Raw genomic sequence first — 15,648 nt, forward strand, 5'->3', positions numbered from 1 at the left:
CTGTATGTGGGGAGTCTGCAGCTGTTGATACGACCAAAGTGAAGGATTGGTTACAGTCTGTTCAGCCAATACTTGATCAGTATGATCAAGATGACATATTTAACATGGATGAGACAGGTATATTTTATAACTTGTTACCAAACAAGACATTGGCTGTAAAAGGTGAAAAGTGCCATGGAGGGAAACACAGCAAAGAACGTGTAACTGCTTTATTGTGTTGTAACCAAAGCGGCAAAACAAAAATTCCTCCCCTTGTTGTGGGAAAATTCCAAAAACCAAGGTGTTTTAAGAATATAAGCAATCTCCCATGTGACTATGAAGCCAACTCAGCTGCTTGGGTAACCATCCCAATTTTCCAGAAATGGTTAATTAAACTTGAAAGACGCATGGCTTGCAAAAACAAGAAAATTTTACTGCTGTTAGACAGGTGTTCTGCTCACTCTTCTGCAGGACTTGAGCTGTCGCATGTGAGATTGCTGTACCTCCCAGCCAACACAACAAGTTTCCTGCAACCTTTAGATCAGGGGATCATCCAGAATGTGAAAAAAAACTACAGGACTCGTCTCACCTCATACTTGATTCGTCAGATTGAGTTGAAAAAGGAGGCAAACTTCAAGTGGAATGTTTTGAATGCAATGAAAAATATTGTTATGGCATGGGATGCAGTTACACCTGTTACCATTGCAAATTGCTTCAGGAAAGCTGGTATTGGTGCCAGTGAAGTTCAGGCTCCAGAAGTAGAAGTAGAAGATTGCAATGTGGAAGAATGGGACCAGCTTGAGGAACATCTACAGTTTCAGGAACCATTCAGTGAGTTTGTGCGAGTGGATGACGATGTGGCAACAAGTGCAGCACCAGTGGATGATGAACTGATGTGTATCAACAAGGCTCAGTCTTGTGCTGTGCAGGCAAGTGTTGACGAAACTGGAAGTGAAGAAAATGAAGATGATGAAGTGTGTTCATCACTACCGAGTAAGAAGGATGCCAACAGTGCTTTAGCAACATTAGAAAATGTGCTATCAAATATTGATGTTGGCACTGAAACACTTCTGGCCTTTGATAAACTTTGTTCTACAGTAAACAATGCCTATAAAAACAAAATAACGCAAACCAGAATTGACAATTTTTTCAAACGGAAGGTTGAAACAGATAATGTTTGAATCTATTAAGTGCTATGTAATTTTGTATGCAAGATTTTTTTAAGGTTTTCGTTTGTATGGGTTCTTCTGTAGGTATTGCATTGAGTTGGTTTTTTAGTGTTTTTAAATAATTTTATGTATGTAGTGAAGCCACCATATATTACAAACCGAGTATTTTCTTGTTGGTTGTAACTATAGTTATATCAATTTTTTTTCTTCTGTCGTGATGATTTCCAATAGTTTGGTTAATACAAACTTTGTTATTACAAAGTGCTAAGGTTTGAACAGTTAATGTTTGTATCTATAAAGTGCTATATAATTTTGTAAGTTTTTTGAAGATTTTTGTTTGTATTATGGGTTCTGCTGTAGGTACTGCATTGAAATGTTTTTTTTTAGTGTTTTTAAATAATGTTATGTGTATAGTGGAGCCAGCTTATATTACAGTGTATTTTCTTTGTGGTAATATTACAGGCATTACAAGTGAAATCAATTTTTATTTCCTGTTATGATTTCCAATAGTTTGGTTAATACAAACCCTCGTTATTACAAAGTGCTAAAATTTGGACCCTTCAGGTTTGTAATAATGAGGTTTGACTGTACTGCCTTACTGAAAAATACCTTATCACAAGAATACTCTGCAAAGCTGAGCTGGAAAAGGCAGGGGTTTTGCAATGCTACGACGGTGGCCATGCAAACTATTACAAATATACCTGGTTCAGAACTATCATGAAAACATTTGTAACAGATTTTTTTATTGAATCCTACACCTTTTTTTAAAAAATTTGTTTATTTTGTTTTCAAATTATTGAATAATTTGTTTCACACAAGATTGTTTAAGCTACAGCTTTTTTAAACAGTATTAATAATTTTGATTATTTGTTGTGTGTTTAAAATGCAAAATGTATTGCACGTACTTGATAGTTGTTCCACCTCACTCTCGGTTGGCCTAGTCTTGTAGCCGCCACGGAAATCGGCAGGTCTGTTGTTTCGGTACAGCAGGTGGCTCCACTAAGTGCCAGTGTTGGTCCTGCCTCAACATGGAGAGTTACTTTTTCACCGCAAGAAGCCATGGTGGTCGAGATAATTTGCTTCTCACCAAATTGATTCAGATTCTATTGCAGGTGTGGTTAGACCCAGATTTTTGGCAAGTGGGAAACACAGTGAACACTGCAGCGAGTCGCTGGGTTTTCTCAGGTTGCTCTCATATTCCCTACCAGTGCATTCCACTGCTGTTCCGGTTCACCATTCCACTCCTTACCGGGATTTAACGACCCAGGTTTTGATGAGATGTTTAATTTGTTCATTTCAGTAATAACAACCATACTGGAGAGAATCCTGTATTAGTTGAGTTATTGCACTGTTCAGCATTTCAGTGTTTTAGAGTAAGCTGCAAGCAAACTTTAGAGAAGATGTGCATTCGAATAAGATTACGGTACCCATTGGGTGGTCCAGTATTAAACGGTGGGTGGCATAGTCGTACTGTTGACAACCAACCAGTATGTAGCACTTTGGACCATGATAGACACTGTCATTTTTGAAGGCACCCATAAGCATCCATACCCATTTCTTAACAAGGGCACGGTTCGTCTGAAACGGGCCTAAGATTGTAAAAGTGGAATAGTAAATACATATTCTTAGTACATAACAAGACATTGCAAGAAATAATGATAAGATTTTTCCCCATGTAATATGCAATAATTTTAAAGTTCAGTGACAGGTATTTTTAGTTGTGGTGTTAACCAATGGCTGTAGATTCAGTATATGTGGTATGTGCGTCTGACTGAAAGCAGTAACTGGCAGTGTATGTGAATTTCTGTGTGGTGGTTGTTGGTAGCAAAAAAATGAAGTATATAATTACAGTGAGGTGGTCAGAATTAGTCCTAGTGTTTACTTGTTTGTACTAACTGAAGACTGAAGAGGTGTGATGAGCATGAAGCAGTTGTGTGTGTTTTCAGGCCGAGCCCGGTCTATTCGTCAAGAGGAGTGCTGCACACTAGTTCGTCTGTTGTGACAACTACCATGCGTTTTGTGTGCCCGATATGTGGAAAAAAGATTTCAACGAAAGGAAATCTCAAGGTGCACTTGGAAACACATCGGCCAAAAGGAAAATATGGGTGTGACATTTGTGGACGAGTGTAAGTATCTTCTGTGCAGAATAAGGGGGTGTAGTTCTGGGTACTGGTTTATGTTAGTATAATGAATCAATCATTTTTTTCTTTATACTTTGTGGTTGGTACAAAAGGCTGAAAGTTTTAGAACATTTGAAAGATAATGTAACTCATTTTTTAAAATATAATGTGGTGTAATGTGGCAATGCTGCATGGCGTCTCACATCATAACGTAGGCAATGTTTTTGCTCCTAAAAATAAATTATAACTGCCGCTGATACTAGCTTATAACCTCACAAGCTGTATCCATAACTGATAGTGACATGAGCGGCAGAAGAACAGGGAATTATCATTACCATTCATACTTCCTCATCATGTTGACTTGTACTTTTCTCTACTACACTGTTTGCATCTGAAATGTATGATTTTTTGTTATTTACGGCCTGGAAAATTGGCTGGTTACCAAAACGTTGTGCTGTTATTTTATAACTGACATATCGTGAAAGTTAATTGCATGTGGCAATGTTTTGTGAATTTTGTATACTATGGCAACTAACTGGAAAAATCAACGTTTACACAAAGCCGAGTGATTACATTTTTGTAGAAATAGTGTTTCAGAGCAAGTTGCCGTAAAAAACAAATGCATTACTCATTAATTAACGTTAAGGATCCGTTATAAGGATAAATAGACAATGCTATGACCATAAATAAATGTGGCAAAAGCTGTCAGCAGTCCAAAAAGATAGTTTGGAAGTGATTGAAGTATTCAAAGCATGCACACATAGATCCACTTGGTAAACCTAAGATTCACAACCGTTCAATCCGAGGCCATGTTCGTGCATATTCACTTTTTTTCTTCTTGGTTTTTTCTCTCTTTACCTAAAATAAATACATTGAGGATTTTAATTTTTGATTCCATTTACAGGGTATTTGGTAAGAAATGTTATGCTGATTGGTTAAAACATTGGTAATTTTGTAGGAAAGCCTCATTTCTGAAAATTAAAAAAGTAAAACTTTGCATTATCTTAGTTGTTTACCATTTTAAAGTTTGGTGTAAATATTACAAATTTATATCATGAAAATAGTTGGTTAGGTTAGCTACATTTAATAAAGTTTAAAATAGTGGATGGTTGGTTAGGTTAGTATAGCTACATTATTTTATAGTTTTTGTAATGTAGCTAACCTAACTTAACCAATCGTTCACACAATTTCACAGTAGTTTTATTGTAGCTAACCTAACCTAATCAATCATCCACACTATTTTAAAGTATTTTTAATGTAGCTTGGCAATTCTCTAATTTCTCAGTCACTTAAGTTTATGAGAGGCGATATCAACATCTTTCGCGCTTGTTTTAATCCTATATCATGTGCTACTGAAGTTGCACGAGCAAGCTGCGAACTTCGGGGATCTCCGGAATGGTTCCGGCCTCAGAATGGACTGGTGTGAATCTTTGGTAACCCAAGTTGCTTTGCTAAAGCACAATGGCGGCAGCTGCTTCACTGTTGTAGAAATTTGCAAACTCAGTTTTAAAGGTAAATAAAAGTACTGGGAAAAAAAAACAATTTTTGGAATTTTATTATTTTATTTATGGAAAAGCCGAGACGTAAGAATTTTACCAGTAATGTATTTCAATATTTGGCAACATGTGTACAAAAATGTAGGACTGACCAAACCACATAATGCCAGCTGTGCTAGTTGTAAAGCTTACTAGGGTACACAATTTACATGACGTCCTGTAAACATACATCTAACAATTTGTAAACATAGATCTAACAATTGTGAATGTTACATTTCTTACAATTGAGTTTTTCTTAAATAAGTAAATTGTATAAAAAAATTTGTAACTTAAAATAGAGAAACTTATAAATTTAAAAAAAAAATCTGTTTATTGCGGGAAGTCATTAGGAGGTGCTGTGCATCTTGTGAATGTAATCGGTCGAAAACATAGGATGGTTGCCGGGACCCTAGTTGACGAAAAACACATCAAAATACATGTCGGGCATACTTTGTATCTCTAATGCCACATGGACGAAAAATATTGGTAGTAAAGGAGAGATGTGTCTCAGAAATATAAGAAATATCAATGAGGTACCAATGAAGTGAAGTGTGATAACCAAAGTTGGGCCTTCATCAGGGAAGACAAAAGTGTCTTCTCTAATCCTGATAAATTCTATGTTTTTCTTTCTTTTCCTATAATTTTTAATGTCTGTACTATTGTTAAAGAAGAGATATGTAAGAAAAATACTGTGGAATGAAGTCAAACTACGAATAATAAGTTATCAGGAGGGCTAAGATGATAAGCCAATACAAGGACAAAGGTATGGGGCTTTATGGAAAATGTGAGGAAAGTAAAAATGAGGTGGTATCAAAAAAATAGTGAGTTGTTAATTGGAAAAGTGTATGGCTGAATTATATTATGGCCATAAGAAGCCAGCGAGGTAGAAAATGAAATAAATTGGTGTAGCAGCTGGATAAAGTTATGTCAGTGGAATGGTAAGAGGACAGTATTTTGCTAAGATGGAAACAGGTTGTGCTTTTTTAAAGAAGTAATTTCTCTTAAATCTTTGGCAACTGTAATAATTTCCTCACTAATGTGAAAATTATATATGTGTACAAAATTAAATTTTATTCTCGACGTATTATTAGTAGAGACCTGCAAAATTCGTGGTTTCGATGGCCTTCAGGATAGACTGCACATACCCCTGTACACTGGGCAAATAATGCAAGTTCATTGGCTGCCGACTTGTAAGTCGTCTCAGCTGGTTTGTCTGTGATTCGATCCTTCTTTGGTTGAGGGTTTATAACTGGTTGAGATTCGTCCAGATGAACAGTAAGCCAATAGAAAAATTATCTAAGAGTTATATGTGTTTGAATTCTAGCCTATCACCGAATGAATCCGCAAATTTTGCAGGTCTCTAATTATTAGAGATGTAAACATTCCTTTAGCTCTAACTTGCACGTGTGAATTCACGTTTTACATTAGTGTCAAGAGTTAATAGCTATGTTTGATTAAAACATTTTATTTTTAGATTCAAGACACAATCCAACTTATACCGCCACAAAGAATATCATGGGGGCATTCAGTTTCCTTGTGCTGTGTGTGGCCGTGTGTACCCCACGAACAGTACACTGCGTGCCCACAGCATTACCCACAGTGACTTGCGTCCACATGCCTGCCCGTTGTGTGATAAGACTTTCAAGCGTAACCAAGACCTCAAGGTAAATGCCTTACTTTTAACATTCATATAGTTGTATTGGTTTGGCCGAGGACATTTGTGCATTGAATCATGATAGTAGGGATGGGGCGAATCCTGATTTCCTCGAATCCGAATCCTAACTCGAATCCTCGACTGTAATTGCCGAATCTCGAACCCAAACCCGAATCTTTTAACAGTTGTGAGGCACCATACTCATGTTTTAAAATTAATCACAAATTAACAAGCAAATAGTATTATAGACCCTACATATATTTATATGTATTTATAGCAGTTACAAGTTACAAGAAAAAAAAACCAAGTGAAGTAAATTATGATGTATTTACATGACATAAATATGATATAAGAGCAACATCCACAAAAAGTAATAAAATAAAAATAAAACAGGTCACTTACAAATTCAAACTAAAAAAATGAAATCTTGAAGTATGTCACTTACTTAGTGTTCATGTACAAAAAAATTCCTCTCAATTTGTAAACATATTAAGATTTTTGTTCAGAAAAGTTAACATGTTCACACGTTCAGGATCTAGTCGGCTCCTTTTCTGGTCAACAATTAGCCCCGCAGTACTGAACAGTCGTTCAGAAAAAACGGTTGCAGGTGGACACGAATGATATTTCTTGGCGACTTTTGCAAGGTTAGGAAAATCTGATTTCCGTGTCTTCCAAAATTTTAGAATATTTCCATCTGGTGGAAGTGGCACCTCTTTCAGGTACATGTCAACTTCTGCTTCAGGTGACTTATCACAAGCAGCAGCTTGTGCACCTGGAGTCAAAAGCTGTGATTAAAATTTCCACATCCCATGAAGTTGATTTGTATGTGAAGGACCCACCTGCAAGCAGTAACAAAAGTATGAACACTGCGTTTCATTGTTACACTGCAAATACAACAAACCTACATCAGACACCACAAATTATCTCTTAAATACATAACATTTATTAGGGTCTTAGGGTTCCTGTTGTATTTACTTACTGTGTTATCAGATGTGCAATTTGAGTTGTGTTCAGTCTCACTGACATTATCTTTCACAGTAGGCCTAATTTCATTTAGGAGCATTTGTTTTGCTGCATCACATTCAGTTTGACTGTTAAATGCCTTTTCTTTGATTTGTGGATCCAAAAGAACAGCAACAGCATATTCCTGAAATTGCAAAAAAAAAAAAAAATTAATTCAAATTGTAAATATTAGCTGAAATTGCATAAAGTGCTTGCAACCAAATGTTTAAAATTTAATACATTGGCTGTATTAGTTCTTGCAACAATTATGCTAACTGATGCAAATAATGTTAATTATACAGTTCACTTACTTTGCGTGTTTCCATTTCTTTGAATCGGAGCTTCAGCGATGCTAGCAAGTCATTCCGTACACCAGTTAAACCAGGTAGGTTGAGGTCTTCCAAATGCTTGATTATGCTGTTCACAATTGGTATGACCTCAGATATGGTCACACTTGACGACGAAAGAACAAGTGTTGCTTGGTTGAAAATTTCTAATACCTCTGCTATATTTTTCAACAGCTCCCACTGAGTTGATGTTAGTTCTTCGTTGACGCCTGCTAACTGACTTAATGCTAATGTGACTGCCTGCTTTTGTTCCAACAAGCGCTGAATCATGTGCAACGAAGAATTCCACCGCGTTGTTTCATCTTGCACTAGCCGATGTTGTTTGACCCCCAATGTAGCTTGAGCTTTTTTGAGCACTTTGGTAGCTGCAGTAGAATGCTTGTAGTGTCCAACCACCCGACGACACACAGAAAAGATATTAGACAAACTGGCAGATTTTAAAACTGCGTCGTTTATGACCAGTTGTAAGGTATGTGCCAGGCAGGGAAGATGTTGATAGGTTGAAGAATTCAAGGCAGCTGTGATGTTGCGAGCATTATCCCTGACAATGACCAAAATTCTGTCTTTGATGTTCCATGATTCACATGACTCCAATATGAAATTGATGATGTTTTCTGCATTGTGGGAGACTTCCAAGAATGGCCTCACTTCAAGAGCAACATGACATGCTTCATATTCACTGTCAATAAAATGTGCTGTGATGCCCATAAAATCATCCTTAGCAGATGATGTCCACATATCTAATGTGAGTGAGATGTATTCTGCTTGCACTAAAAGTCCCTTGACTTTCTCACATGTAGTTTGGTACATTTCTGGTATGAGAGTATTTGCCAGAAATTTTCTCGAAACCATTGAATAACGAAGTTCCAGAAATGCAATAAGCTTTCTGAAGCCTTTGATTTCCACAACAGACAGTGGCTGATTGTCTACACATATAATTTCTGCAATAAGCCTACCTATGTGTTTTCCTTTGCCATCTTTGCTTGAAAACTTACATTTTTTTGTCATGAACTGTGCTAGTGTGGGCTGTGTGAGTGATGGTTCACTGTTTTGAGGTTCAGATAATATTCTACTAGGCCCTGCAATTTCTCCTGAACCGGAAGATTCACTATTCTCCCGTTTATCAACAGCGATTTGGGCCGAGTGGATTTTAAGATGTTTACGTAACGCACTTGTTGTACATGACTTTCCGCGGGATATTTTTGCACCACAAAACAAACATGCAGCTTTGGTGGTGTCGGATTTGTCCAGAACAAAATGTTCCCATACGTCCGACATCTCTGATTGTGATTTACGTCACGTAAATGACTTTAAATCACCATTCACAACGAAAGATAAACCACACGTTACATGTAAATATTCAGCTCAGTAGAAAAACTCGCACAGATAAACTCAATACCGATAACAAATTAATAAACAAACGGGACTTGACGCCATTGTTTCGTGCCCAGTGTCGCCAATACTTCGTGTGTGAATTGCGTGTTGTGAATATTGTTTTGTTTGAACTTCGTTTCTGTTGAAAACTTTTACGTTTGTTTGTGAACTATTTTATTCATTTATATTCTTGATTAAAACATTACAAAAACAAATTTTCATATGCTTAAAGAAAACGGAACAGTGTTTGATGAGTTCGAAGATAATGCAGCTGACGATGCGCCGCGGTTGCGAGTCGGAAGTTTGGTGCTTGTTTAGGTTACGGCGCAAACGGTAAAAATCAATAATACTTTTGCATCACTGCTTGTATATTGAAAAGTGGCAGATTTATTAATAAATTCGTAAACGTTGTATGTAGGCAAAACATAATATCAACACAGCTTAGGCTGGGTACATTCTTGTTTATCGCCGCGGTTTGCGAGTCGGAAGTGGTGCTTGTTTAGGTTACGGCGCAAACAGTAAAAATCAATAATACTTTTGCATCACTGCTTGTATATTGAAAAGTGGCAGATTTATTAATAAATTCTTAAACGTTGTATGTAGGCAAAACATAATATCAACACAGCTTAGGCTGGGTACATTCTTGTTTATAACATCTGATGCCTTCCTAACCTCAAATATGTTGTGCTTTTACTGTTTCTTGTGTATATAAAGACAAAATTTTTTTCTTAAAAAATTTCAATTTTAGTACAGATTAGCGGTTAGGATTTTTTCTATAAATAACCCATAAAAGCAGTTTATGCATAATAAATAAAAAAAAACACCGAATCCTTTGACGAATCCTATATCAGACCTGCCGAATCTTCGAATCCCTAGGATTCGGCGGATTCGGCGGATATTGGATTCGGTCACCCCATCCCTACATGATAGCAACAGCCGAGTGGGCACAAACAGAGCCGAGAAAGGAATATGCTCCCATGGGAAGATAACGTTTATTTCATTATCATGTATGCTGTGCTTTCAGAATTCATGTATTCAACTATTAATTTATGTGAAACTTGCAAAAGGTTTTTAGATTTTTTGTTTAATTAGAGGTTATTCAGGGTTTCAACATCCAAAAACTAGAAATGTATGAAAATTTAGACTATACTGCTTAAAAGTAAGGTAAAATGTTTTATATTATAGACATATACATAGTTAATGTAGAAGTTGCATTTCTTACATTTTATTATAATTGTTATGAAACTAAGGCATTACATTTTTATGGCTCATTTGTCTTTTTTTTTGTGTGTGTTTGTTAACTTTCAACTGTGAAGGATTTCCAACTAGCCACATTGCCTCACATTGGTGCTCGTGGTAAATAAATAAGAAATATATTATTTATGTATATACACAAATGCATGAAAGTTTTTAAAAACTATGCTATTTATGAAATAGTTATGAAATTATCTCATATTTTCACTTTGCATCCAGTTATTCTCTCATTTTGGTTTTTAGCAGCATTTTCCTAAACCGTTTTTGGTTCAGCAATATTATGAACGTGTTTATAGAAAATTTTGTGTTGAATCTGACAAGATATTCATGTAGTTTTGAGCTGCAACATTTTTTTTTCATTAATAGTGCAGCAAGTAAGCTACTGTTCAATGTTGCATGGTGGTAGAGTGATTGTGACTATCAATTTATACACCATTGCAATTATCACATCATGCTCCTATTTTATAATGTCAATTAAAGGTGTTTACCCGAGAAAGTTAATTAAAATTCCTTGTAGGTGTACTGGGCAACTAAAAAAACATAAGAAAGTTAAACGAACAGAGGAAAAATTTCTTGATATCTGCAGTATGTGTATCAGAAATAAAAAAAAGATAAAATTAAACATGATTAATCTTGATTTCTCACTTTAGTAAGAAATTGATTATCTCTTTTGCTTTTAAAAGATACAACAATAGCATTTTATTAAAATATATTTTGTTCCAGAAAGGATAAAACTTACCAGTTGACAAGATATATTTAACTTGCATTTATTTTTTTAAAATTACACAAATTCTAAACAAATCAGTTTCATCATTCAATTGTTGTTAATTTGAAAGTCTGAAACACGCTTTTCTCTCGTATGAATGACTAAATGAGGGACAGGTTAGGAATGACATTCCTGAGACTTGGCTGCTGGACGTCGACTAAGGGCGAGAGTGTTCAGTGTCGATGCTGTCGCCACAAGGACATCTCCAGAAGACTCGGAGGAACACAGTAGCAAGGCAGTGATGGCCACTCAGGACCCACAGTACGGGGGGCCAGAGCTCGGATCCAAAACCAGGCCACCATTTAAGAAATCAGAAAATTTGATGTGAATTTAGTTTTTAGGATTTCGTCTTGTCGCTGTGGGGGATAACCTGTAGTCACTTCATGGTGAACCAACAATTTAGAAAATAGTGAAGAGAGAACCAGGAAATACACTAAATCACTACATGACCTACTGAGAAATGAGAACCGAAGACAGGTAAATAAATCCCCATCACTGTAGACTACATTCACTTTTTAATAAGTGTGCAGTAGTCTAGGTTACACCACAGCTGCTCTGAGGGGCTGGATGGCGCCAAGTTAGACTCTTAGGAGGGCAGATTTACCCCGGACGGGTCATGGTGGGGCCGTGCAGAACTGTGGCATCTGCTTGAAGAAGGGGGTGGCCAGGTGCCAGGATGTTATTGTTTTGTTTGTGCATGTATAACTTGGCTGACAAAAAGAAACGTATGTGGAACTACAAATAATAAAAATCCAAAAAATTTTTTTGTGCCTCTAACGGCATAATCTATACCTTGCATGCAAACATTTTGTATGAAAAAGTTCTATGGTACTGAAAATAAATTTTTTACTTCCCTTTTCACTATTTTTATTTTCACTGGCACTTTTTACTGGAAAAGTATCAGCTGGAGCAGCCGTATGCTATACGTGTCACAGCTGAAGGAATACAAGGTAGCACGCGCTCCATTTCAGGAATTACCAAAATAATAATATGTAACTAATAAGAAAATATATTAAAATCAAACACAAAAGGAAAACAAAATTTTACACCATAATAAAAATGTGGAAAACTGCATATTCAATAAGCGCACCTCTCATCTTTTAAAAAGAAGACTCAAAAAGATTATTCAGCCAGGGTTGGAAAAAAAAGCCTTTTTTAAAACCAAACCTTGTTTTTTTATTAATCTAGGTTTTTTGGTTTAAACCAGGTTTTTTTTTAATTTAAAACCAGGTTTTTTATTACTTTAGTTACTTTGGTTCTCAGCATGTTCAAATGAAAGCCATACAACACCCTGCTTTCTGCCACTCATGTTGAACCAGAAAAGTTATAACATCAAAGAACTGAAGTCCAGCAAATCTGCACATCTGACTGGGACTTAACCACAGAAAGGGTATTTCCCCACCGGTGGAGGAATTGCCATAGAATGGGTGTTCCCCACAGAAAGGTGATTTATAGTACAGTCAGGGATTTCCCACACAATAGGAATTTTTTTAAAAATAATAAATACATTTATTTCCTATTTTTTTACACTTTTGACTACAATTTACTTATTAATTAAATGTAGCTGGGTATAATTTACAATTTATTCAGATAATTTAAATAAGATCTTGATTAGTATATAATGGTAAATCACAAGAAAAAACATTGAGCAAACTATTATTAGAGTGGAATTTGAGATTTCATTAAAATTTATTAAGATACCCCATTTAAAAATACATTTTTTAAAAAACCCATTTGGTTTGAAAAAAAAAAGAACCACTTTATTTAAACCATGGTTTAACCAAACCTTGGTTCAAACCATTCTGGTTTAAATCAGTCAAACCTGGTTTCAGCAAATTTATGACCTCAGGGAGGTTGACATACAAATGAGTGTGCAAATGAGAAATTTTTCATTCAAAATTTGGGAATCATTTGAACTTACATATCACTGGTAAACAGTTAATGTTAATATTATCTTTAAAAGATTTGTGCAATGGGAGTGCATGACTTGATGTAAGTTTTTGGGCATACGCCATTGCTAAGAACTTTTTCTGTTGAAGAAAAACTAAAAATTAAATAAAGAAATAAATAAATAAAAATACCCAAAAAAGACAAAAAAAACACACAAAATTAAGCAAACAATTGCTGTATTTTGAGGTGTTCATATCCTTGTTGACAACAGCAATTGTTTGCTTAATTTTGTGTTTTTTTTGTCTTTTATTGGGTATTTTTATTTATTTATTTCTTTATTTAATTTTTAGTTTTTCTTCAACAGAAAAAGTTCTTAGCAATGGCGTATGTCCAAAAACTTACATCAAGTCAGTTAATGTTAATAATTTATATGATTTCTTACTTAACCAAATAGTAAAACAAGTATGTATTATTTTGTATAGCTGCTGGTGTTAAAAAAAAGAAACATTATTTTAAAATGTATTAAAATGTATTGTGGTTGTGTGTTGCGTGTTGCAGTTCCACATAAACCAGCACACCGGTGCGAGACCGTACCAGTGTCCTTACTGCCCGAAGGCGTTCGCCAGTTCTGGGAATTGCTTCTCCCACCGAAAGCGCATGCATCCTCTGGAAGTGGAGCGAGACCGGGAGCGAGCCGCGCAGATCATGCGATAACAGCTGCACAAGTGTTGATCTGGAACTTTTCTTTTCTCCTAGCGCTGAAAACAAGTTGACACTGTAATTGCAAACGTAGTTGCATTAGGTGATACCGGTATGTTTAAAATTTGTGTGTATGTAAAGTTTTTATATATTTATGTGTTGCGTAATGAAGTACTGATACTTTGTCATACATTTAACTATGTTTTTGTGATGAATTATGACGATTATTGATATTTATCGAAAATTTGGTTATGTTGTGAATTTTGTTTCGAATTTGCTTATGTGTATTTAAATATTTTTTGTTATGTTTTCTGAATACTTTGTAGTCTGCAATATGTAGTATATTAATTTAATCTTTATACATTATGTTGTAATTTATTAGTAAAGTACAGTGAAAGTTCTTTTATCCAGCGTTTTGTGTTTCGGCATATCCTGCATCCGACACCGATCAAGCAGCTCTAGCTCAGATTTTTTCGGCTGGATTCTGGCTGTTGATTTTGTCGCTCAGGTTTCATTAGTTCGTCCAGAATTAATCATTATGTTCTGTTTTAATTTTAGTACAGTGTTTGCTGTTTTCTAGTGGGTTACATTTCCATCACACATTTAATGGGTACATTTTTTCCGAAATGATTTATTTTTCTTCGAGAGAGCAGGTTATTACAACTTTTTTTAATACCATTGTACTGTAGACTGTTGTTTCTTTGATATTCCCATTAAAATTATATTGACGTTCTGTAATCCAGCAAGATGGCCAACCCGACATGGCTGTGGTACCTGACGTGCCGGATCAGAGACCTTTCACTGTAATGTCAAGTCGTTTGGGAAGTGGCAGTGTGTTGATCCCTTGATGAACATGGGAAACTTGGGGAGGTCAGTTGTGTATGCAGATGAGTGGCACTGGAATTTCCTTAAAAATGCCAGTAAATTTATTAATTAAAGATCCAAACACATGTGTTTCGTACAGTATTATACACAGTTTTATATACTATTAACATTTTAACAGTATTTATACATTTTACATGTTTAGAAAGCCTCTAAATATGTATTGTAGAGGCAGTGATAATGCAGATCATAACTTGACTTCTGATTTTTTATCTATGGCTACTATGCTGATTGCATGTTCTTAAAAAATTATTTATTAATATTTATTTGTCAAGGAATGATTATGTTATTATTTTTCTATCAACATAAAGTACAGCAGAAATGATAATGTATTGAAGTTTACTGTAAATTCATTCTTAAGGGTCAGCTTTATTATGCCAGAGACAGGTATGCTGGAAATAGTTTACTATACAGCAATTTTTACAGTTATTTTTATAGTGACAAATAAATGTGTTCAAAAACAAAAAAAGCATTTCACTTAAATACTGGTCATATTGTTGCCACAATTCCTTTGTATGAAGTTTAAGTATGTTCCATTGTTTAATCATTATTTTTATTAATTGTGAATTCCTTAATTCTTGTTTATTTTACTAACAAAACCAATTCAAGACCTTATTTGTTCATTTTCTTAACATTGTTACCGGTTCCGGTAACTTTTCTTCATTGTTTAGTTAGATGTTGCCTACGTAAGTTTATTTTCTTTGAAGAAGTATTTATTTTTGTGTTTAATTAGAAAATATTAATTTTTATTGGTTTTTGCCATTTTTGTTAAAGTAATTTCGTTAGGATGCTAAAATGAAACTGAAATCGTTTGCTAAACGGACGCCAAGTGTTGAGTTCCGAGCACTCCCGAGGATGGTCGAAGGTGCGCGACGATGACGTGGCGGAGTGACGCGCAGAGCTGTGTGACGGGACTTGCGAGCCTGTGAGACGGGACTTGCGAGCCTGTGAGACGGGACTTGCAAGCCAGCGACGAG

General features: G+C 35.5%; 1 protein-coding gene across 4 annotated transcripts in view; it reads left to right on the forward strand.

Annotated features, from left to right (window-relative positions):
* The window catches only part of LOC134529097 (zinc finger protein 534-like), an 83,485-nt gene extending 68,345 nt beyond the window's left edge, over positions 1 to 15,140 (forward strand). For all 4 annotated transcript variants that reach the window (XM_063362826.1, XM_063362827.1, XM_063362825.1 and 1 more), the window contains 3 exons: positions 3,095 to 3,274; positions 6,278 to 6,467; positions 13,649 to 15,140. In XM_063362826.1, the coding sequence (XP_063218896.1) occupies positions 3,095 to 3,274; positions 6,278 to 6,467; positions 13,649 to 13,804 (526 nt within the window). In that variant the 3' untranslated portion in view covers positions 13,805 to 15,140. The remainder of the gene's footprint in view (positions 1 to 3,094; positions 3,275 to 6,277; positions 6,468 to 13,648) is intronic.
* The last annotated feature ends 508 nt before the right edge of the window (positions 15,141 to 15,648 follow it).

Source organism: Bacillus rossius, chromosome 2 (genome assembly GCF_032445375.1).
Source record: "Bacillus rossius redtenbacheri isolate Brsri chromosome 2, Brsri_v3, whole genome shotgun sequence".
Taxonomy (NCBI): Eukaryota; Metazoa; Arthropoda; class Insecta; order Phasmatodea; family Bacillidae; genus Bacillus; species Bacillus rossius.